We start from the raw sequence: 26,105 nt of genomic DNA on the forward strand, positions 1-26,105 counted from the left end.
CTCTCCTGTAAAATTTAAAAAAGTGGTGATTTTTTTTTCAAAATGACTGATTCAATAATTGTAGTGCACAATATTAACGTTGAAGTATGGTATTTCAGTACCTAAGGGAATTCTCAAAGCCCTCAAGGCCTGTAGTGCTGTTATGTATCACTTCATAAAGCTGCAGTTAGGAACTAGCCTTTTCTTCAGTTCTTCTTTTTGATGGTTGGCTGTCACAATATCTTCAAATTGTCCAAGATAAATGGATCGAGAATTTGGTTATTTGGACAACACAATCATGTGTCATTTTCTCGTTGCTCCATTCTTCTCAGCGATAGGTCCGTCATTGGAACCACATTACTTATCACGATTTGTAGTTTTTTTATTTTCTATTTTAATTGAGTCATTTTTTAGTAGTTTCTTTGATCATTTTAGAAACTACAAATGTCTCATCAGTATTTCTAGAAACATTTAGTTTTTGTGGAAATTAAACTTGTGGTTAATTTTACTAGACTTTGCTTTAATCGTTTTAAAAGTTTCTTGAATTCTTGAGAATCATTTTCTAACATTTCTTATGATTTTATGAAATTTAAATGTTTATGGGTTATTACCGTTGTTGACTAGTCCCTACAGTTCTTGAAGAAACTTTATTTAGAGTCACTGGAATCTTTATTTCCTTCATCCATCTGTCCTGTAGATTACACAGTAGTCTGTGAATAATATAGCAAGGTGAGAAATAATATAACTTCTGCCACAATATATTATGAACTTGACAATTCATAAAATATGGTCTCTTATTATTTTACAAACATATTTGAGGTTCTGCATGTTCTTCTTCTCTTGATTATAATAATATTAATGTCAGGAAAAAAATAAAGGTAGTTAATATAGGTATTAAAATTAGGTACATAGTGGATAACAATATGCTGGCCTATTAAACTTGTTATTTAGTTAATTCAATTCAGTACACTTCTATTTGGTTTCTTTCTGAAAGTTATGACTGTGAATATCGAGTTTGGTTTCGCCTACATACTTACAATTCACAATCCCAACTACATATCGAGGGGTTCGAGCGAAAACCCGATAACTAACAAAACCATTGTTTAGAGATAATCGCGATTAAAGATTTTAGGAAGTTTGAAGAAGATTTAATATCGTCATAGGAAGTTTTATCAAATACATATTTGTTATGGCCAAATAGCACAGAATTTAATATTTAGTTAGAATAATTTATTTTCAAGTTTATTTTATAAAAAAAGTATTTACAAAAAAAAGTAAAACGTGATATTTATCGGGTTTTGTAAAACGTGATATTTATCGGGTTTTACCTCGTTGAATGAGTATAACATTTGACTTTATTGGTTTTTATTTTGAATTTTTTTAATTATAAAATAAAAGTTAATTGTATATTATTTCAACAAAAATAAATTAATCTGCATTCTTTTTAGACAATTTAAAAAAATGTGTCTTCTGATTCTTCTCACATCATTACCGGTTTTTAAATTTGTTATTCAAGCATGCACCTCTTCTGGAAAATATTTTCTTGGCACATCTTTATCAAATCCGTTTTCTTTGCTTCACTTATTGGAAAGGTACTTTTATATAACTTTGGAAAATTGCCCGGAGTGGGTAAGTCTATGGTTGCTTTTTGGGATGAAATTTGTTTTAGCCTTTTAGGGCGTAGAGTAGGAGTTTTTTTTTTTTTTAATTCAAACCAATATCTTCTGATATATATTTTTATTAACTGGTTACCGTTTTCCGCTATTGTCTTCTTTAGAACATCATCCAGTACAATCACTGTTAGCTACAGCATTTATTATATCACCTGAGAATATACACAGCGTTTTTTAAAAAAATTATGGAAAACAGAGAGCTGAGAAAAGAAAATGCAGAACTGAAAGAAGAAAATAAAGAGATCAAGGAGGGACTCAGAGAAATAACAAAAAACATGGAAGTTATGGAAAAACACCGACGAATAAACAACGTAGTTATAAGCGGCCTAACAATAGACACATATGAGCAAGCACGGTTAAAAGGAAAAATCAACAATTTCATCAAACACCACTTAGGAATAGAGGTGAAAATAAGAAATGCTCACAAGCTAGGCGAAAAAACATGTCTAATTGAATTAGAAAACCAAGAGGAAAAAAGAAAAATAATGGAAAAAAAGTACAAGCTAAAAGAAATTAAAGAGCACAAGGTATATATCAACGAAGATACAACCATAAAAGAACGAGATATACAGAAAACAATTAGAAACATTGCCCAGGAAGAAAGAAATAAAGGAAATGAAGTCAAAATTGGAGTAAAAAAAATATGGGTAAATAACATCGAATGGAAGTGGAACGACAAAGAGGGCACAATGATCAAAACAGCATCAAAAAACTAACAAATAACTGTACCATAGGAATAACGTTGACGAAACAAGCACAGAAAAAGGATAGTGATAATACAAAAAAAGGAAACAAGAGGAAAAAAACAAAAACCGGACCAAAAAACAAGAAAACATGTCGAAAAGAATACTTACTTTTAGGAACATGGAATGTAAGAGGCACATATGGCGAAGGTAAACTTAAACATCTTGCGAGAGAAATCGAAAAGTTCCAATTTGACATAGTAGCCTTGCAGGAGACGAAACAGCTGGGAAATGATATATTAGAAATAGAAGATACATTGTTTTTTAACAGCGGTGGAAAGAATCGAATATTAGGCACAGGTTTTATGATAAGAAAAGAACTAAAAGAAGCAATAGTAGAGTTTAAACCGATATCAGACCGCATATGTACTATCAGGATCAAAGGAAAATACCAAAAAATCACCCTCATAAATATTCACGCTCCATCCGAAGAAAAAGATAATGATGTTAAAGAATGTTTCTACAGTGAACTAAACAGAACAATCGAAAGTGTACCCAGATATGATATGAAAATTATTTTAGGCGACGCTAATGCCAAAATAGGGAAGGAAGAAGTGTTTAGACCGACAATAGGAAAGCATAGCAAACACAATGAAACTAATGAGAACGGACAATTTCTCATAGATTTCGCAAGAGAAAAAAATATGATCATAATGAGCACATATTTTGAAAGAAAAGAAATACATAAGGAAACATGGATATCGCCAGATAGAAAGACTAAAAACCAAATAGATCACGTGCTGATTGAAAAAGAAGAACAGCAATGTATAAAGAAGATAAGAACATACAGAGGACCAGATGCCGACTGTGATCATTACATGGTGGGCATCAAAATGAAACAACTGATACCAGAAAACAAAAACAAAATAAAGGTAAAGAAATATATAAATAAACCAATTCGATTAGCAACAAAGAAAGAGCAAGAAACGTATGGGGAAACAATGGAAAGAGAACTAAAAAAGATACAAACAGAAGAACGAACAGAAAACAACTGGGACATCATAAAGCAAGTAATGAACAAAGCAGCAAAAGAGTGTAATAAACAGGAGAATAAAAAGAGAAAGGAGTGGTTCGACATAGAATGCCAAAACGAAATAGAACTAAGAAAATCATTAAGGATGGAAATGATAATGAAAGAAACGACAGAGACGAAGAATAAATATATAGAGCAAAGAAATAAAGTAAAGAGATTGCTGAGAGAAAAGAAGAGAAAACACGTAGAAAATAAGCTAAAAGAAATAGAAGAGAACTACAGAAATAAAGAAATAAGAAACCTGTATCAAGGTGCCAGAAATGAGAAAAGAGGATACCAACAAAAACCAATATTCGTTAAAAACAAAGCGGGGAATAATATAAGCGGTGAAGCAGAAATAGTAGAGAGATGGAAAGAGTATTTTGACGAGTTACTAAATGGCAAGAATAAGTCAAACCAAAGAGAATACATGGAAGCAGAAGAAGGAAATGAAAACTTAGAAGACATAGAAGATAATTCACCCAGCAAAGAACAAATCGAGGAAATCATAAAAGATTTGAAGAATAACAAATGTCCTGGAAGCGATAATATAACAGCAGAGATGATGAAATATGGTGGAAAATTGCTACATGAGTGGATATACAAGATCATAAAAGAGATATGGAGAATAGAACGGATACCAAAAGATTGGAAGGAAGCAATTATTTGCCCATTACACAAAAAAGGAGACAAAACAGAATGTAGTAATTACAGAGGAGTAGCATTACTAAATACCATATATAAAATCTTATCAAAATCCATAAAAGATAAACTTGAAAAAGAAGCGGAAAATATAATAGGTGAATATCAGTGCGGATTTAGACGAGGAAGAAGCACAACGGACCAAATATTCGTAATCAGAGAATTACAAGCAGAAAGCTATGAACACAACCTACCAACGATAGCGCTATTCATCGATTTCCAGCAAGCGTACGATAGAATAAAGAGGAAGAATTTAAAGCAGGCGCTTGAGGAATTGGGAGTTAGCAGAAAGTTACGCAACATGATACATATTACGTTAGAAAATACAGAAAATAGAGTCAAAATAAACAACCAATCATCAGACACATTTATAGTAAATGAAGGAGTAAGGCAGGGCGATCCTTTGTCATCATTACTCTTTAACTTATGCCTAGAAAAAATAATGCGAGAAGCAAAAATCAATAGAGAAGCACTCCTATATCAAAAACGACACCAAGTTTTGGCATTTGCGGATGATGTGGTGTTGCTTGCAAGAGGAACAAAAGAGTTACAGGAAATAGTACAGAGAATAGTAAAAGCAGCGAAGAAAATGGGACTCCACATAAATGAAACTAAAACAAAATGTATGGAATGGACAGATGGTCAGTTCAGGAATGGACAAAAGCTTAAAGTAGAAGTAGAAGAAGGAACATCATTCGAATTCGAAATGGTAGAAAGATTTACATACCTAGGAGCAATAATATCACGTAAACCGAATATTAAAGAAGAAATACAAGCTCGAATAATGGCAGGCAACAAAAGTGTACATGCGCTTAATGGAATGCTGAAAAGCAAGTTTTTATCAAGAAAGGCAAAAATACAGTTATACAAAACAACTATCCAACCAATAGTAACATACTGCAGTGAGACATGGACAATGACAAAAAATGAACAAAGTTTACTGGAGATCTGGGAACGGAAAATCCTGAGGAAGATATATGGAGGAATAATAAGGGACAGTTTATGGTTAAGAAGATCAAATAATGAGTTAAAGGAATTATACAATCAACCTAATATAATAGGAGTGATAAAGGCACAGAGACTTAGATGGCGAGGTCACATAGAAAGGATGCCGAACGCGAGGACTCCAAAAAGGGTACTAAACTACAACATAGCCTCAAAAAAGAGAAAAGGAAGACCGAAAAATAGATGTAAGCAAGAGGTCGAAAAAGATATGGAAAAAAAGGGGTTAGAAGGTCAGAGAAGAAAAATGAATAACAGGAAGGAATGGAGAAAAATCACATACCAAGCCAGAGAAGATCTAGGTACCTAAAGAAAAGTAAAAATGAAGAATGAACAAACTTTTCAAGCCATGGGCCTCTAAGGCCTTTAGTGCTATTATATATATATATATATATATAATATATTTTTAAAAAACTTTTAACACACTGGAATTCATTCATGGTAAGTTAGTGGAAAGAAACATTTCTTACTAAATGTTCGTTTCTTTCTTTGGGAAGTTTCAGGGACACGTCTAGTCCTAATTAGCTTGACAGTTATATTGTACAAAATACAAATTTTTCTAGAATAGACTACTACTACTAGACTTAAGTAATTTCTACAGAGTTTCAATAGTCTTCACACAACTTTTCAGTACACTTAATTTAAATTTACTACAATTGATTTGCTGTGGTACCTTGGAAGCTCTGAGTTTGTTTTTCATTATAAATATGGGCCCCATTCTAACCGCTTTTTTGATTTCGTAATATTCAGTTGTCAATTTACGCCATCTTTTACTGGGTTTTCGCAGGAAAAAAGTGTGCTGAAATTTAATAAACTATAATAGTCTAAAATTCTTTATCGGATTTTCGCATGAATATATTTTGTCAAAATGAACAATTTTGTAATCTTTATCTCCGATAAAATTAATTATCAGTTTTTAACCTAGAAATATTTCTAATAAAATTAGTAACTTTACACAGGAATAAGAAGATAAATGATTCTACCGGATTCTCATATTATAAAGATGTTTACAACAAAGCATTTTTATCAGTAAAGTTATATATCGGGTTGGTATTATTTAAAAATATGAGTTAACGGTTTTTACCATGTTTGGTTTTTATTAGTTACTGTGCGTAAAAATGCTAATATCAAATAATAAAATTTACCAATGGTAGAAGACGTGTTTTTACTACAACAGAAATAAAAATACCGGATTTCATATTTTGGTATTTATCGGGTTTTTGCTCGAACCCCTTGATATACAGGGTGAGTCACCTCTAACGGGACGGAAGATTATAGCGAAATGGTAAAAGATTTGAAAAAAAATTTAAATTAGTATTTTGTAAGTTGATAAAATCTATATTTTAAAATTATTTTGAAATATACAGGGTGTCCCAATAAATGTCGGCGTATCAAAGTTATATTTTTTCTTATGGAACACCCTGTATTTTATTGCATTTTTTAATTGTCCGCAAAAAATAAGGTATAGTTTCATAAGACTTCCCTATACCTATGTACAGAGCGTTCTGAGTTATGGTGACTTTTCTTAAAATGTAAAGTTTTAAAAGGAGGCTTATTCTCAAGGTATTTAAGAAATTATGAAAAAAATACTTTTACATCTAAATAGTTGGATATTGGTTGAATGTATTCCATGATTAATTATTACACAATTATTTACAGGGTGTTCAAATTTATAGTTTCATTATTGGATTATTCAATGTGTCATATGATGCTTATTTTAAATGAAACACCATGTATATTAATACACCATTATACTAAACGGAGTCACCTCTTTCGAATGGTATATGGATGTCCTATACCTAGGTCTAATAGTTTTTGCGTAATTTACAATTATTTAAATTCTTAATCTGTAAATCGAAGTTTTAAACAAAAGATGTATGTCATTGTATGACATCGTCATTTTATGACAGTACTGTCTGGTAATTATCAAAAATATAAACATCCGTGTATGATATTCAAATTTAATTGTTCCTAAAAATGAATAATCACGTTATCTACGAAAGAGTAGACCTGGTACTTTGCATTGGGGAGTGTTTGCAAAATTGTATCTTACCTTCTTAAGTTTACGCTCAGAAGTATCCTGATAGAAGACATCCAAAAAAGGACATTTTTGAGAGAGTTCAATAGATTGCATGCTACTGGTAATGTTGCATACGGAAAGTTAAATAAATTTAAACCAGTTATTTGTGATGACGTCAAGGAGCTTGATGTCCTGCTTTCTGTTACGGAAAACCCAAATACTAGTAATGAAAAAATTTCGGGTAAATTGTAAATCAGTCAAACGACTGTTAGAATCCTTAAGAGAAACCACTATTATCCGTATAAAACTCAACTAAGTACACCAGTATTAGACCAAACAGGATTATGATAAATATTTAACTTATCGTTTATGGACTTTAGACTTTATAGAAGATCCTGATTTTTTTAATGTATTGTATACAGACCAATATACCTACTTTTCATAATAATGGTCTAGTAAATAAACATAATTTTCATTTCATTATGATACAGTAAACAAACATTTATTTCGTACTGTTTAAAAATCGAGAGTGACTATAAATATTATTTTTAAAATCAATTTACTGTTTAAGAAAATTGTAAATTACGCAAAAACTATGACTCCTAGTTATAGAACATCCCTATACCATTCGAAAGACTAACCTGTGTTTAGTATAATAATTTATTAATATACATGGTGTTCTATTTAAAATAAATATCATATAACACATTAAATGATCCAATAATGAAACTGTAAATTTTGAACACCCTGTAAATAAATGTGTAATAATCAATCATGGAATACATTAATTATAAAATAATTACCAGACCGTACTGTCGTAACGTGACAATGTCATACAATGCCATTAATTAACTACATCTTTTGTTTTAAAATCGATTTACAGATTAACAATTTAAATAATTGTAAATTACGCAAAAACTATGAGACCTAGGTATAGGACATCCATATACCATTCGAAAGAGGTAAAATTGTTTAGTATAATTATTTATTAATATACATGGTGTTCTAATTAAAATGAGCATCATATGACACATTGAATAATCCAATAATGAAACTATAAATGTTGAACACCCTGTAAATAATTGTGTAATAATTAATCATGGAATGCATTCAACCAATATCCAACTATTTAGATGTAAAAGTATTTTTTCATAATTTCTTAAATAATTTGAAAATAAGCCTTCTTTTAAAACTTTACATTTTAAGAAAAGTCACCATAACTCAGAACACTCTGTACATAGGTATAGGGAAGTGTTATGAAACTATACCTTATTTTTTGCGGACAATTAAAAAATGCAATAAAATACAGGGTGTTCCATAAGAAAAAATATAACTTTGATACGCCGCCATTTATTGGGACACCCTGTATATTTCAAAATAATTTTAAAATGTAGATTTTATCAACTTACAAACTACGCATTTAAAAAAAATTTCAAATCTTTTTCCATTTCGCTGTAATCTTCCGTCCCGTTAGTGGTGACTCACCCTGTATACAGTAAAACCTCCGTTAACCGAAATAATGGAGGGAGGCCGTTTCGGATAACAAAAATTTCGGTTAAAAATAACATTGTTTTTTGTATTCTTCTTGTATCAAATTACACAGTTCATGGTCAAAAATGGTATTAAAAATCCTATGAGATGATTTCGTAATGTTTTTTTTTTAATATGCAAATATAGAATAAAGCAATAAAAAGGAAAATTAACATTTTTATCCGTTTTCTGTTGTGTTTTCCTTTGACAACGATGTTTTATTTTATATTTAATTGCATTCTTTAGTTTAGAACTGTTTACATTTTGCGATAAAAATTTACTTTTTATTGACGATATTATCGAAACTGTCTGCCGTTTCGGTTAAAAAGGTTTCGGTTAACGGAGGTTTTACTGTATAGCTTTTAAATAAATTAATTTCTGTTTAAATTAGAAGCCCAAGAAGTTCTGGAAGTCCAAGACAACGAAGGAGCCCATCACCACAAAGCTCTGTGAGAAGCAGTTCCCCCGATTCTCCAGAAAGGGCTAGCAATAAGCTTCAAGATCGTAATATCCCGCCAAAAGATGATGGTCCTCTTCGTCAACTTTCAAAACGTTCTAGATCTTCAAGTGCGTCTAGCAGTTCTCAAGAATCCCCAGATAGGTTAGTATGAATATTAATTTGAAAAATTATGTATCCCATTAACTTCACAATAAACAGTAGCGCAGCAGTAGAAATGTATTCCATTCAACATTTATTATGAATTAATGTAAACCAAATACTAAATTCAAATTATTTTATGATGAGATGTCTTTTAACACTTTCGCTGCCCATGACGTTAATGTACGTCGTAATAGTTTTTGCTCTAACGTCCATGACGTTTTGGAACGTCATTTGTATGTTTAAATTATTATTTGTTGTAACGAGGTCGTTGCGTTGTTGCTCCAGGTAACTAAATCAGTCGAAGAAAAGAGTTCGCTTTTTAAGACATTTTTATTTGGAATCAAAACATACAAAAAATAAGATAATTAGCCTTAATTACTCGTTAATTTCGTTAATAAAATACATTTATAATCTACGCATCGAACTTTCCGTTCGGGCCGATGTGACGATATTTTGTACATGAATGGATGATTTTGACGATGGCGTGAAATATGAATTGCTTTTATTAATACGACATGAATGTATAAGGAAAGGGAAGAAAGGGAATCTCGCTCAGCTCGCCAGATGAAAAGACATATTAGTGATATACGATCACCGCTCATATAAGGATAGGTAAGAGGAAAACAGCGATATAGTATTAGATACCACACATAACACTTGTATGTTCTCAATCTTATTGTGACTGGTAGCTTGGGGTTACAGAGCATTTTACGCATGTTCATGAAACCAGACCTTGCTATTTCAATGCGTCTTCTAATTTGTTTTGAGTGGTCTAGCCGACTATTTAGCTCTTTGTCTGGGGATATGAAGCTTTGGATACTCTGAAGGGTGATACCATTTATTTGTATGTTGGCTGTAATTTGTTCATGGGGGTTCTTGTGGAATACCATAATTTTGGATTTTGAAAGGTTAATGCCCAAGCCCATCCTGTGACTTTCTTCTGATAATATGTTCATCAATATTTTTAGTTGGTCTTCTGTCTCCGCTAGTATATATATGGTGTCATCGGCATATAGGTGTACCGTTTTAAATATACGTTTGTCTCGGTTCCTACCTTTGTAATCTCATACTTACGTTAAATTCCTACCAATATGTGATAATATATCTATTTACATCACCTTTCTTTGATATCTAACTTTGATCAGTTTAAATCTTTTAATGTTAAATTTCAGGTATGTAAGAAAAAAACATCCAAATAACGACAACGCTTCAGTCAAAAGTGACAGTAGTTCAAAATCTAGTAGACAGTCCAGAAAATCGGCTTCATCTAGAGGATCGAGAAGAAATAGGACGCGGAGAAAGCGGGCTTCTTCGGATTCTAGTGACAGCAGTATAGATTCGTCTAGTAGAAAAAACAAACACATCTCCAAGACTGATACCCAGGCTGAAGAAATATCTGATGGTATGTACTGAAAAAATCGTTTTCCTATACTAAAAGCCAGAGTTAGAATGCAGTGCTAGTCTTAGCCCCGCACAGTGGTCCAAAAACCTGAGAAGATGGCCAAAATATGAAAGCGTTTTTTGATGGGCATGAAATTAGGCATCCGAGGGTTTTTGAGGTCGCTAATTATGAATCTGAAATCTAAATTGCAAAAAACAAAATGACGGATGTAATATGGCGGGTTTATGTATTTTAAATATATCGCACACCTAGTTCAATAGTGCCACAACTGCAAAAAATTCGAATTTTGAGAAGGCTGTAAAAGATTGCCTATATTATGCCTCATCTAATGCAATACAGCCTGAACTAAAATATTGTTTTGGATAAGTATAAAGTAAGATACTTCGATATTTCACTGTATGGTTTTTGGAAGGTTTGAAAATGCAATATGGCCATAACTGGGAGATGTGGCGATAATACACACCGCGGCAATAAAACTGATGTAATTCAATACGGCCACAACTGCGAAAATTGTTAGGTCAGTGGTACGATTTTATCAGTTCCCAATTATTCATGCACAAGTAGTCAACGTGTTTAGTTTAAAACTATTTGATTTAAAGCCTGAAAACAGTGTATAGTGATATTATTATTAACTTTATATCAAACATGATGTCAAGGGCAAGAAAAATTGTTGGGCTAGCTTTGAAAATTAAAGATGATGAGGATCTGAGAGACAATTCAGAGGTTTTTTTATGAATACCTTGAACATTGGTGATAAATTTATTAGAACAACTTGGAGAAAATCAGATGGTAAAGGATCCGTGGAAAAGGACAAGAGAGAAAATTGTATGAAACGAACAACGGTTATTGAACCGGTGAAAAATAAAATAAGAGAGCACATAAATTCTTCCCAAAGGGTAGAATCACGTTACTTAAGAGCACAAACTACAAAGGAATGCATAGATGGTTCACTTACTTTAGCACAAATGTATCGCTACTACAAACTACAGGAAGAGAGTGAAGGAAGACCTGTGGCTAAAAAAAGGTCAGTGCGCGGTTTGTGAATCATACAAAAATTCTTCTGCTGAGCAGCAAGCTACTCTTGATCAAACTTATAATAGACATATCCAAAATAAATGCAGAAGCAGAGAAGAAAAAGCACAAGATGTAGCAGAAGCAAAAGATGATCCTCAAGTGTTGGTAGCTTGTTTTGATTTACAGGCGGTCCTTTCTACACCTTGTGGAGATGTTTCAAGCTTCTACTATAAATGCCGCATGAACTGCTTCCACTTTACAATTCTTCTGATGGTTCAAAAGAGTGGTTACTGGTATTTTTGGCACGAAGCTATTGCTAACCACGGCTCAAACGAAATAGCTACGTGTCTGTTTGATTATCTTTCAACTCATTGTAATGATAAAGACGTCATATTTTATAGCGACAATTGTGTTGAGCAAAATAAAAATAAATTTATAGTTACTATGTATCTCTATTCAATTGCAAAAATTAATATTAAATCAATCACACACAAATTCTTAACAGTGGGACATACCCAAAATGAAGGGGACGCCATGCACGCAACTATTGAGAGGCAAAAGAAGCAAATACTTAAAACAGGTCCCATTTATGTGCCTGCCCAAGTCTGCAAAAAAAAAGAAGGAAATCAGTACAATGTAAAGGAAATGTCAACAGAAGACTTTTATGACTTTAAAGATCTCAGTTCAAAAATTGGGGGAAACTTTACAAAGAATACAAAAGATGAAAAGGTAGTCTGGAATGATATCCAAATTATTAAAGTTGACAAAAGCAATCTTGGCTCTTTCCTCTATAAAACAGATTATAATGCCAACGAGTTTAAAGAGGTCCATCTTAAAAGATCTACAAGGGGGCACTCAACTACTTTGGAAGCAGTAATCGATTAAAAAAAAAAGCGTACATAAAGCCACCCTCGATATCTGCCAAAAACCACGCAACATATTTTGTAGCTGTGCGATAAAAACTTAATAATACGTGTTGATCATAAATGTTATAGGGACTTTGTTAATAATAATTAAAAACATGTTTGTATACACTTGTAATAACAATAATAAAAATATTATTTGTAATAGCTAAGCAGTTGATTTTATCATTATATTGCCGCCGTATCTTCTAGGTATTAATTTTTATAAATGACTTTCTTCACAATGCAATATCGCAATAACTATCAAAATACAATTAACGTTTTATTTTTAATAAATTGTTTTAAGATCCAGCGAATAACTGTATAATTTGCTACCTAAATTGTAATTTTGAAGCCAGTCATTCTCAAAATAAATTATTTACAGGGCATAACGCGTTTGCTACAGAACGTTTTGCTCATTTCTCGAAATTATTGTGTTTTGCACGTGTGGCACTATTGAACTAGGTGTGCGATATGTAATACCGCCGAAATTTGATATCCGGGGGTTTTTGAGGTTGTTGATTACGAATCCGAAATAGAAATTTCAAAAAACAAAATGGCGCCAATTTTTTATTCCAACGTTAAATTCGATTATTAATCATATGAGAGTCAAAACTAATTTTTACTTTATTTTTCAACAATACTGTACCTGACCCTTTTATCTACGATTTTACCCTACGATACTGAAATAACTAAAGATCTACAGTCATAACAACTACCTGAATGCTGCGGCATGATCTGTTTATTCTGCGTTGTTAACGATTCATATTGAAACTCATAGCGCAGAGCAACACATATACATGTAGGTTTTCCTTAAGACAATCGTAATAAAAGTCCGTTTGATGTTTAACAGTTTTAATTAATAAAATAGATGACTAAATTATTGATACTATTAAATTGACGAAATGTAAAAGTGTTGTGTAATTGCGACTAAAATCTGACGTGTTCTTATTCTTACAAAAAAGAAATGTATTTATAGATAATTTGCGTCTAATCAATATAATACCCATCTTAATTCGTCTTTTTACGTCTTATTAACCCTAAGAGCACGTCCGTCGCGTTTATGATGGTAAAATCGACTGCCTGTATTCGTTCTAGTTCCCTACGCTAAAACCAACCCTCTTAGGCTAATCTCTTTTTTCCTGTGAAAGAACCCAATTAAAATTGGTTCAAAGTATGTACCGACCCGCCGCCGTCTTTTTCCAATAAACTAAAATTATAAAGTTAAAAGTAGTCCGCTACCGTCGCCGTAATCCCCAATTCGTTTTGCACATCTGGGCCAACGTCCATATGTGAGACCCTTATCCCGTTCTCGTACTAATAATTAAGAAAAATGATATACAGGGGAATTTAAAATGTAAGGTAAACTATTTACAATCCTACATTCGGCCATCCTGTTCAGAATCCGACTCGGATTCCATGTATTTATCTATCCACGGCTTCATGTACTCTGCACACGTTGAAGTGCTCTGAGATCCATCATGGTATCCTGATTTCTTTACCTCGTACCTATCATTTGGATTCACTTGTACTACCACGTACGGTCCAAAATATTTCTTCAGCAGTTTGAGTCCTCCACCAAACTGTGTTCTCTTGATTGCCACTAAGTCCCCCTTTTTATACATCCTCGGCCTTTTTCTTCGTAGATCATATCTGCGTCTATTTTCCTCTTGAATTTTGACTAACTGACGTCGACTCTCGTTTCTCAGCATCTCTCTATCTTCATCAAATTGTTTAATTATCTCCTGTTCTATGATCTCCTTCATCCTCAGATCTTCTTTGTTCTTCATCTTCGTTCCGAACAGTACTTCGAACGGCGTCGACTTTATGCTTCTTTGTTCGCAATAGTCTTCGAATTCCTTCGCCGTAAATACGGTACCTCTGTCAGATATTATACGGAGCGGATTTCCGAAATCCTTTGGATGTCTCTTCACGCATTCTATAACTTCTTTTTTTGCTTCTAAGTATACATTTAACGCAATCCCCTATGCAGTGCTCGATTTTTTCTCTAAGATTTGGAATGTAACATCCTCTTCGAATCAAATCTTGTGTTTTTGTTACAGCAAAATGTCCTACCTCGTGTAAGCTTCTAATTACTTCTGTTTGCATTCTTTTCGGAATGACTAACACTTCCGTGCCGTCTTCGTATTTAAAAAGAATATTGTTTTTTATAAAGAAGTCCTCGTATGTTTCCGTCGTCTTTGTCTTGTCGGGTTCGTAACTTTTGACTACTCCCTCTATATCCGTCTTTATTTTTTTATCTTCTGTATGGTTCAGCTGAAAATGATTATTGACTGTCGTCTCGCTAATTATTGTAATCCTTATAAAAGTATACTCTTTTTTTTTTATAAAATTATTCCGTCTTCGGTTATTGTAACTTCCGCTTGTCTCAGTATATTGTTTCCGAGAATAATTTCAACGTCTAGTGCTCCTTTTGGAATAATATGAAATAAAATATTAAAATCCTCTCCTTGAATTTCTACCATTTTATTAAATGAACCTAAAGTTTTAACTCTCGTACCTCCTAATCCATTTAAATCTAATATGTTTTGTGAAAGAATCACGTCATATAAATATTTTTCAAAAATATCTTCTCGTACTGAACTAATGTCACTTCCTGTATCCAATAATGCACGTAGTGATAATTTTCCAACCTTCAATGTTACCGAGTTTTTATACCCCAAGTTAACAACATTTGCATGTCCAGAAGTTGATGGTTCTTCTTCTTTCTCATTGCATCGAAAAGACCTGTGTCCAAACTGATGGCATCTAAAACATTTTACTCCCTTGGCTTTGTCAGGACAATCCGTCGATCTGTGTCCCTCAATTCCACAATTGAAACATTTTTCTTCCTTTTTATTCCTACTTTGAGGCGCTCTTCTTTCATCTCGTCTTACTTCCTCGTTCGTCCACGTCTTTTTATGCGTCTCGGTTTTAACTAATTTTTGCGTCGTCTGTTTTTTAATCAATTCGTACAGTTTATTCTTCTCTTTAAAATCATTGAAATTTTTGGCACCATAAAGTATTACTTTATTAGCCGGGTCGTCCATAATTCCCTCAATTATATACTGCATTATGACTTCATTTTCGATGTTTCCTCTGCTACCGATTTCTCTCATTTTTAGTACATACTCCTGTACGCTTTCACCTTGTTTCTTCTTTCTATTCATCAGCATTCTGTGAATTTCGGCACTACTTATTTTGTTCTCAAACTCTGTTGTCAGTCTCTTCTTCAAGAGCTTCCAGCTATTAACTCCTTTCTCTGACTGTATATACAGTTTAGCTATTCCTTTTAGAGAACGTTTAGCAAAAATTAGCATTTGCAAATCATTCCATCCCATCAGATTGGAAATTTCTTCAAAATCAGTGATCCATTTTCCTATGGGATAATCGTCTTTTCCGTCGAAATTTCTTATACTGTCCTCTACGTCTCTAAAAGTTAAGGCAAATGAATCATTCAGTCTACCTCTCGTCATTTTGTTTGATTTTGATCTATTCCTCGTAAATAAATCCGTCGTCCTTTCATCATCCATATCGTCATTATTATTATCGTCGTCGGTAACGTCTTTACCTTCTTCCTCGTGATAAGCGTCTTTATCACTATTTGCGTCGTTATCTTCATTATAGCGATCGTCTTCGGTAACGTCTTTACCGTTTTCCTTGTGATAAACGTCTTTATCACCGTCATCATCGCTAGCGTCTTCGTCTTCATCGTCATTCTCGTTTCAAGATTGAAGTCGTTCAAAAATGAACAAATACGTTCAATCACGTCGTCTTCTGAACCAGTGTAGTTCAGATCTAAAACACTGCAAACTGCTACTAAGTCCGGCATACTTAGTTTGTTTTTAATGTCGTCTATTTTTGTGGAATATTCCTGGGATTTTTTATCCCACGCAAAATTTGTAAAATTCCGCAAATTCTTCCTAGTTTGTCGCGGCAACCCTTTATCCCCGTACGCGACAACATGCAACGCCTTAACAGCACTTAATGCCGAATTTTTAAGGTTTAAACTAATTTTTGGAAAATCGTTAAGAGTTTGTTTAGACTGCATTTTAAAAAGGTATATAATAATAATACATAAAAAAAAACAAAAATAAAAAGATAAATTATCTTTTAACTAAAAAGTTAGATTATTTTTTCCCGTGTGCAAATTGTACTTACGAACTGTAGAATTGTAGTCGCTTTTACTTCAAAATTATCAATATTTACTACAAATACTAACAAAGTTATGATTTATTAAAATAAATGAACAAAAAAAAACAATGAAAAACAAAAAAAAGTTATTCATTAAATGATTTATGATAGTTCTTTCGCAACATTCACTGTTTATCGTCAAAGTTCCAGTTCACAGCTCCTCGAAAAAAATAATCTTTGGTCAGATTTCTAATTTCCAGACACAAGACGAAAGTGTCTTGACTACTTTTAAAATATTGGAACAAACACACCTGATTTCTCCTTGGTAATACTGCTTGCTATGATTGCGTCTCGTCGTCGTCGTCGTCACTGCCCAAACAGCCGTCGTATTTGCCTAACAGCGTCGTCTACACTGTGCTAGCCTGCTACTCCACCAACACAACCATTCACCAACAGTTCACAAAGTCCGGAAGTCACCAATAGTTTAAAAAAGTCCGAAAATCACCAACAGTTTCCACGTTTCCCGAACAGTCATAAACAGTTTCCAAAAATTACGTCACGTCACCTGAGTCGATTTTTTAATTACACGTCACTTTACGGTATTTCGCGAACTTTACGACGAAATTCTTTCCGCGATTGAGCCCCCAAAATGTAGGTTTTCTTTAAGACAATCGTAATAAAAGTCCGTTTGATGTTTAACAGTTTTAATTAATAAAATAGATGACTAAATTATTGATACTATTAAATTGACGAAATTTAAAAGTGTTGTGTAATTGCTACTGAAATCTTACGTGTTCTTATTCTTACAAAAAGAAATGTATTTATAGATCATTTGCGTCTAATCAATATAATACCCGTCTTAATTCGTCTTTTTACGTCTTATTAACCCTAACAGCACGTCCGTCGCGTTTATGATGGTAAAATCGACTGCCTGTATTCGTTCTAGTTCCCTACGCTAAAACCAAACCTCTTAGGCTAATCTCTTTTTTCCTGTGAAAGAACCCAATTAAAATTGGTTCAAAGTATGTACCGACCCGCCGCCGTCTTTTTCCAATAAACTAAAACTATAAAGTTAAAAGTAGTCCGCTACCGTCGCCGTAATCCCCAATTCGTTCTGCACATCTGGGCCAACGTCCATATGTGAGACCCTTATCCCGTTCTCGTACTAATAATTAAGAAAAATGATATACAGGGGAATTTAAAATATAAGGTAAACTATTTACAATCCTACATACAAATATTTTAATATTATCGGCTTTTATTAAAGATGGCTCCACGAATATCCTCCATTTTGCAGAATTGAATTTGCGCACTTCGTTTTTGAGATACACTTACAAGACTGTGCGTATAAAATATTCGTTATTCTTAACTGCGCTTCTGTTCCGTACGAAGGTCAACTTTGAACTGAACTGGAAATTCAGATATAGGAGATATAACTCTAGGGTTGCCAACACTGAAAAGGGAATTGAATTCTCTTTTAGAAAATGTAATAATATTCTCGAAACGTTGAATTTTTTTTTATTTTTGGCCAGCTTTTCGGGATTTTGGACCACTGTGCCCCTGCGCAAATTGATCCTAAGCGAGACACAACCTGCATCGACGAACTGCGTGGACAGTTTTGTGAAGCACGCTTATATGCGAGAGACCGCAAATTGAACCCATCTTACGATCAGTGCATGCGTTCGCAGGTCTCGCTTGGGAACGTTTGTCATTAGCGTACAGTTTTCTTGGGTCGTGGGACGCGTGACTCACCGCCAGATGTTTATTTTTACTTGTTTTTGTTTGGGAGATGGACGTATCGAAGCTAATAATTGAACTCGTTCCGGATATACCCGTGGAAACACGACATATGGGAGAAAATAGGAAATGAAGACGGTTGGTACCTAAGTACAATTTATTGTGATAAATAAAAATATTAGCATAGTCAAAACCCCGAGTGAAAACTGCTTTGTCTTTGTCATTAAATTATGATAACTTTATTCCTAGTAGACTAAATAAACGGCGATACGAAATTAATAAGCAAAGTTATGCCTTTACAATAACACATTACATATTAGAAAAATAAGGTTTCTTTAAAATTAAATAGGATTTCACAAAGAATGATGGCGTAATCCCGATTCTATAGGTATAAAATTTTTATATAATTCCTTAAATCTACAGATTATCAATGAAAAATGATTCATGTCACTTAAAACCGTGATCAATAAAAATATCGTATTACCATCAAATTCAACTTGTCAGCATATTACATTTTTGTTTATGCTTAAAAATTAAAAACGAAATATGCAGGTAGTGTTATTTTTTGTGACCGATCAGTAGCGGAGGGATTTTTAAATAACTGAGATTATTTTAAATATGTAGGTATTATGTGCAGAAATAAAATACTTAGTGTAAGATATCTTTTTATGCACCCGCTTATGATCAAATTCGATGTTTTCGAAAGTCTTACCGCTAGTGCATACTAGGATCGTGTAAGATATTTAAAACGTTACGAGTTACAAGTACGGAAATACCGATTTAAAGTTGCCTACTCAATTTAGTACAAGGATGAGATACATCAGTATTTTTGTACTCAGTACCACTGAGAACCAGTATCAAAAGTAACCGTTACACGTCCGCACTGATTTTGCCCGTCTTTATTTCCAACACCGACAGCTAGGTTGTGTTCAATATGCGGTCCGCTAGAAAAATAAATGGAAGGGGCACCCGTCCCGCCGGCGCAGGTTGTGTCTCGGTTAGGTTCAATTTGCGCCGAGCCTTATGGCGCACATGGATGCCGCTCATATCGGCACAGCGGTAGGTGCGTGTATACAACCGCAGGCAATTGTTGTGTGCGCGTATACTCCAGTGCTATGATTCTTAAATCAGGTCCTAATGCACCGCTCGGGGCAAACCGGCAACGTGGTCGTCCGTTCTCCGCTAAGAAATACATTGCCCTATGCTACCTGCGTTGCATTCTAACTGTGGCTTCTACTTTAGTAGACAAAAACCAACATATATTATTTCTATTATGTTGTCAGAATATTTTAATTTTTAGAAGACAAAAATTTTTGACATAGTAAATAACACCAATTTTAATCATATGTTTAGCTGTATTTTCTTTCAAGACGGTCTTTAATTATTAATTTTCTCAGTATTTTGGAAAATTGCTTCAGCTCTCTCATCAGTGGATGTTGTTTTAAAAGCTGTATACAGGGTGGGGCATTAGTGTGACAAAGTCCAATTACTCGTTTGTCGTAAGAGATACGAAAAAAAGTTATTTATATAAAACTTGGGGCACACATAGTACCATAATTTAAAAATATTTTCAAATATACAGGGACGTCCGTATTGACAGGGTGACACAAACATGTTTTTTTTTAATAGAACACCCTGTATATTTTGACATTTTTGGATTCTCCTCAATGTTTCCTTTCTTAAAGTGTAGGGTTTTGTAATATTATACGAGGTGGTTTAAAAGATAATTAGGTTTTTTTGTTAATTTCATAGCAACATTTACACCCTGTAGAATTGTAATGATTCGACATCAAATTTTTATTTTATGTTCAAACGATTTTTAATATAGTCTACTATTGTTAAACATTAACAGTATAGCGAAATGTTTAATTTTATTATACAGGGTGGGTCGAAACTCGGAATAAGTATTTTCTGAGTTTTCTTAAATAGAACACCCTGTATTTAAGTATTGTAATGAAATTATATTTTATGCTACTTTTTTATTTGTTAAGCATTCCCTATACCTAAGTGCTTTAATTTGTAAGTTATTCGTGATTCTTTAAGCCAAACATTAATTGCAATAAAAATTACGTGAAATTTTATTAGGTGGCCGTGAAAATATCCAATCAAAAATAATTTTTCGAAATAAAATACATAATAATCTGGTCTGATCCTTAATTTATTAATATTGGATGAGATATCCACATACATTCGTAGTTAAGGTTGTTGGTGCTTAAAATATTAATCAAACATACAAAATTCTCCCTGGTTGGCTATGACACAAAATTTGCTTAAACATTTGACATTATACTATTTATATAGTTTCAGTTTCACTATTACTAATATTAATTTTTCTAATGAGGAACTGATTAAAATGGCTTTGTGTTAGGAGAGTATAACAAAAATGAGCTACTTGCAATAAAAATTTATCATCAGCAATTCCCTGATAGACGACAACCAAGAAGAGAAACTTTAAAGTTTACTAAAACGGTCTCAACAGACTAGATACTTAGATTGTAAGAACGGTTGTACTAAATATGCAGATCCTCAATGACACTAAGGATTACATTTAATTCCTGCTTTCTTCATTTACAATAGTTTTTGTTTTATCAGATTTATCATAATCTAAGTGTCCAGTCCGTTGAAACCGTTCTAGTATATTTTTAAACGTTGCTCTTCTTGGTTGTCGTCTATCAGGGAATTTCTGATGAAAAATTCTTATTGCTAGTAGCACATTTTTGTTATACTCCACTAGCACTAAAATCTTATTAATCAGTTCCTCATTAGAAAAATTTATATTAGTAATGAAAACAAAGTACATAACTGGAACTATAAAAATAGTATAATGTCAAATTTTTAAGCAAATTTAGTGTCATAGCTGACTAGGTAGGATATTGTATGTTTTTATTAATATTTTGCGCACCAACAATCTTAACTACGAATTTATTTGGATATCTCATCCAATATTAATAAACTAAGGATCAGGCTAGATTATGATAAATTTGTTTTCGAAAAATTATTTTTGATTGAATATTTTCACGGCCACCTAATAAAATTTCACGTAATTTTTGTTGCAATTAATGTTTGGCTTAAAGAATCACGAATAACTTACAAATTAAAGCACTTAGGTATAGATAATGCTTAAGAAATAAAAAAGTACCATAAAATATCATTTTATTACAATACTAAAATACAGGGTGTTCCATTTAAAAAAACTTAAAAAATACTCATTCCAAGTTTCGACCAACCCTCTATACTACAATTAAACATTTCATTAACAATGTAAATGTTTAACAATAGTAGACTATATTAAAAATCGTTTAAACATCACATAAAAATTTAATGTCAAATCACTACAATTCTACAGGGTGTAAATTTTGCTATGAAATTAACAAAGGAACGTAATTATCTTTTAAACTACCTCGTATAATATTACAAAACCCTATATTTTAAGAAAGGAAACATTGAGGAGAATCCAAAAATGTAAAAATATACAGGTTGTTCCATTTAAAAAAACAAGTTTGTGTCACCCTGTCAATGCGCACGCCCCTGTATATTTGAAAATATTTTAAAATGATGTTTAAATTATCTGTGCCCCAACTTTTAACCAAAAAAATTTTTTCCGTATCTCTTACGACAAACGAGTAATTGGACTTTGTCACACTAATGCCCCACCCTGTATGTTGCGAAATTGCAACATGTATAAATAAAGTTACTTATAGATAATTTTATTTTTATTAGGTGACATTGAGTCTGAAAATGAAAAAGGTCGTTCAAAACAGAATGCTCCCAAACAAGAAATTAATATTTCCCATGATGACCTTTCCGATGTGTCTGATTTAGAAGATTCAATCGGCGGACCTTCTGAGAATGACGATGCCAAGAGTACCAAATCAGAAAAAAAAGTCAACAGCACAGAATATATCGAAGAACAACCATTACCAGCTTCCCCAGAACCTAAGAAGGTATTTGATATATTTTCCATAATATTTACTAGATTAATGCCTGGTTACACCAACAGATCTTAAGCTCCAGCTTAGCTTATAAATAGGATAGCTTTAAATGTCACTTACGTTGCACCATAATTTTTGATTGTTACCTTATTATCTATTATTATATTATAATATTCTTATTATATTATATTAATTCTTATCTTATTCTCGTCTTAAGCTTAAGATTTGTTGGTGCAACCAGGCATAAAACACCTATCTGTTAAAAGCTCAAACTAATATATCAGGTCTTTATCAATGTTTATTTATTTATTATTATACGGAATAACCCCATTAACAGTTAAAAATACACATAATACATACATAATCGGCCATATTCTGTAACTTTTAACAAATCGAATAGAAATGACCAAGTCGAATCGTAATTACCCAAAATCGGAATGTTTGATATCTATCGCGTCATTTTCGTGTTTGGATTGGCATTCTGTAACTCATATCGTAAGCAGGTTAAATCGAAATCGTCAATTTCTAGTTCACGCGGTCAAGAGGGGGTGGCAACTCCGCATTGTCAAGCGAAATTGGTGTTCTGTGACCTGATACTGGTTCTAAATTTGAAATACGACACCGTTGCCATATCTTCAATTTTTCATACTATCAATTACATACGGTTACATTTTTAAAAATAAATAGTTTTGAAATAACAAAAAAGAAAAGTTTTGAAAAGTAAACAATAAAATAAATATTGGACCAAAAACCTCAAAAAATGATTAATGGTTTTAAATCAAAGTTAATCAAAATTGTTATAAAAAAGAAGATAAACTGCTAGATAAAAAATATAAATGAATATAAGTTGTATGATGTAAGATATTACTAATAATATACAATCTTAAGATTTGATTCCAGCTAAAATAACTGATAAACAACTTTTCCCAAAAACAGTGTTTTTTCAGCGAATGGGAAGAAACAGTGAACTTTTGACCACCAATAAAAGGAGAAGAGTCCCGACACTGAAAAGTAAAAGGGACTCAAAAGACTATATATACCGGGTGGTGAATCGTAAAACGGGCCATAGGAAACTCAATGTAAAATTCTAAACTGTTGAATTCCTGCTTCCCTGATTATTTTATATCAAAATCATGAAAAAATATTTGTAGAGGATTGAAATCAGTATTAAAAACAAAAATTGTTCTACGATTTAAACACATTCCAAAATTTTGAAAAATATAATACATTTGCCACAGTAGGTATGTGTGTAAAAGTTAGGCCAGACGATACTATTTAACTGACAGTACGCACAATATTGACTGGATAAAACATCTTTATTATTAATACCTTCTCCTCAACTGAGGGTTTCTTATTAACTTTATTGTTTTTTAAACAATAAATAATGATAAAATAAAAATAATGACAGCTTAAATATGGTTAATGTAGTAACTTCATTGTGACCGAACGCAACCGTCACACATTACTGCACTGTGTATGGCCTAACTTTGGCGCGATACTTTTGAAAAATGGATTACATTTTTACCAAATTTTGGAATATGTTTAATTTGTAGAACAAGTGTAACAGTTGTTCTCAATACAGATTTCAATCCTCTACAAATAGTTTCTCATGTCTTTTGATGTAAAATAATTAGGGAAGCAGGAATTCAACAGTTTAGAATTTTACATTGAGTTTCCGATGGTCCGTTTTCCAATTCACCACCCGGTATATAAAAGGAGAAAAAGCGTTTTTTCTATAATTAATTTCTTTTCTATAAGCGTTGATTGATACAAATACAAGTAAACTGGTATAATATATTTATCAATCAACGCTATAAGACTATCTTTATATTTTAAACTTTCTTGTACATTATGCCATATGTCATTGATTGAAATTGTACAAGAAATAAACAAAAAAAGTTTGACAACACTGTGACTGGCAAACATGCAGCTGATTCAGCATTCACATGCCAAATAAATTTTAAGGTTAGGTTGAATGCATACTAGTACAACATGTCTAAATTAAATATACAATTCCCTAAGTAAATACCACCACAGACTAAAAATTAAGCAGATACAAAAGGTAAAAATACTATAAATAATGATAAATAAGTAGTAATAAATTATTTTTAGTAGATATAAAATATAAATGTCAAAACAAAATACAATGCGCTTGCGTCAAGCACAATTCCGATATCGAAATCTAATTTCGACAGGGTAAATGGTGTCTAAGTCATTTCTATTCACTATTCCGATTGTAGAGATTCCGAGGGAGTTATGGAATACCGATTTTGACTATTTCTATTCGACTTGGCCACTTCTATTCGATTTTCCTGACTCTATCATCGAAATGAGTTATAGAATAGGCATGAATATCACAAAGCAAGAGATCTTTTTAACTGAGTTTTTATCACAATCGAAATTATTTAATAGCCCCATGTATCTATCCAATTGGTTTTTCTGTGGAAAGGAATGTTGAAAACATTGTGGTAACGTCACAGATTAACCCAACACAGATGCGAAAGCTATGCTATGATGCCGGTACAAAAATTGGTAACCTTGAAACTAAGGAGCACAGTTGTTGTGCCGGTGTTTGCACCAATACAATTGATAATTTACAAAATAGTTCATTTGGTCTATAATACTTACTTTTACACCTGATTTGAAATTTACTATATTTACACTAAAAATTAAGACAAAACAAAACTTGACAAAACATTGGTCATTTAATAAATTTATGGGTTAAATGAAAAGGAAATAAAAATACAATAGGTAATTTTGGAAATTCTAGGTATGTCCTTAACAAAACAAGAGAAAGTTAACTAACTGTTAGAAAAGTGACAATCGTTAAAGATTTATATATAAATGGTCATTTATTAAATTTCTGTGTATATTGAAAAATAATAAAAAGTTGCTTGAAAGTGAACATGATATAAATATAATAGGGTAATTTGGGAATTCTAGGTAGGTACAAAACAAGAGAAAGTAAACTAGCTACAAAACAAAACAAAGTTTTGTCCTTAACAAAACAAGAGAAAGTAAACTAGGTATTGAAAAGTGACAGTCGTTTGGTGACAGAAATTTGGGAATTCCAGGTACCGCCTTCCAGAACAAAACCAGATAAAGTGTTGTTAATATAATAATTTTCAAGTTTCAGGTTATTTAATTATCTACTCAAATTTAATTATATAAACAACGTTTAATTGGTCAATAAAGAATTTTTTTCAAAAAGTGATAAGTTTTGGGTTCAAAAAAGTATAATGCGAGAGCGAATTGTTTGTATTCCTGAGAATATCTTCTGGCCTTTGCGACTTTTTTCTGCAACAGTGCCTGAGTTTTTACAATTTCGGCCAATGATTTATTAAGAAAGTCACATAATTTTTTAAACTGCTCCAACTCTTGTTTTGTACCGTTTTATTTTTTACATATTTTTCTATTCAAAAGTTTTCTTTGTAAAAACCTGATTTTACATTTCAGTTTAGATTCACGTGGCAAGTTACACATAAAAGATGCTGGTGTTTGTAATGATACTGAAGGTGATAACTGGGAAACATATTTTGTAATTCTTGTAGAAATGTGTCCACCTTTTTCCTTACTGGGGCTGATAGAAACTTGTTTAGAGGATATTACCTGTAAATTTTCTGCCGCAGGCGTTGTTCTATTTGAAAAATCATATCTTTTTATTATTGAAATTATTGATATTTACCTAATTTTTTACATGACAATATTTGAACTTTTTTCGG

General features: G+C 32.4%; 1 protein-coding gene across 3 annotated transcripts in view; it reads left to right on the forward strand.

The window, feature by feature from the left end:
* The window catches only part of LOC114326239 (serine/arginine repetitive matrix protein 2), a 78,696-nt gene that overhangs the window by 4,459 nt on the left and 48,132 nt on the right, over nucleotides 1-26,105 (forward strand). For all 3 annotated transcript variants that reach the window (XM_028274538.1, XM_028274541.1, XM_028274539.2), the window contains exons 4-6: nucleotides 9,053-9,262; nucleotides 10,435-10,664; nucleotides 22,172-22,395. In XM_028274538.1, coding sequence (XP_028130339.1) covers nucleotides 9,053-9,262; nucleotides 10,435-10,664; nucleotides 22,172-22,395 — 664 coding nt within the window. The remainder of the gene's footprint in view (nucleotides 1-9,052; nucleotides 9,263-10,434; nucleotides 10,665-22,171; nucleotides 22,396-26,105) is intronic.

Source organism: Diabrotica virgifera, chromosome 7 (genome assembly GCF_917563875.1).
Source record: "Diabrotica virgifera virgifera chromosome 7, PGI_DIABVI_V3a".
Lineage (NCBI taxonomy): Eukaryota > Metazoa > Arthropoda > Insecta > Coleoptera > Chrysomelidae > Diabrotica > Diabrotica virgifera.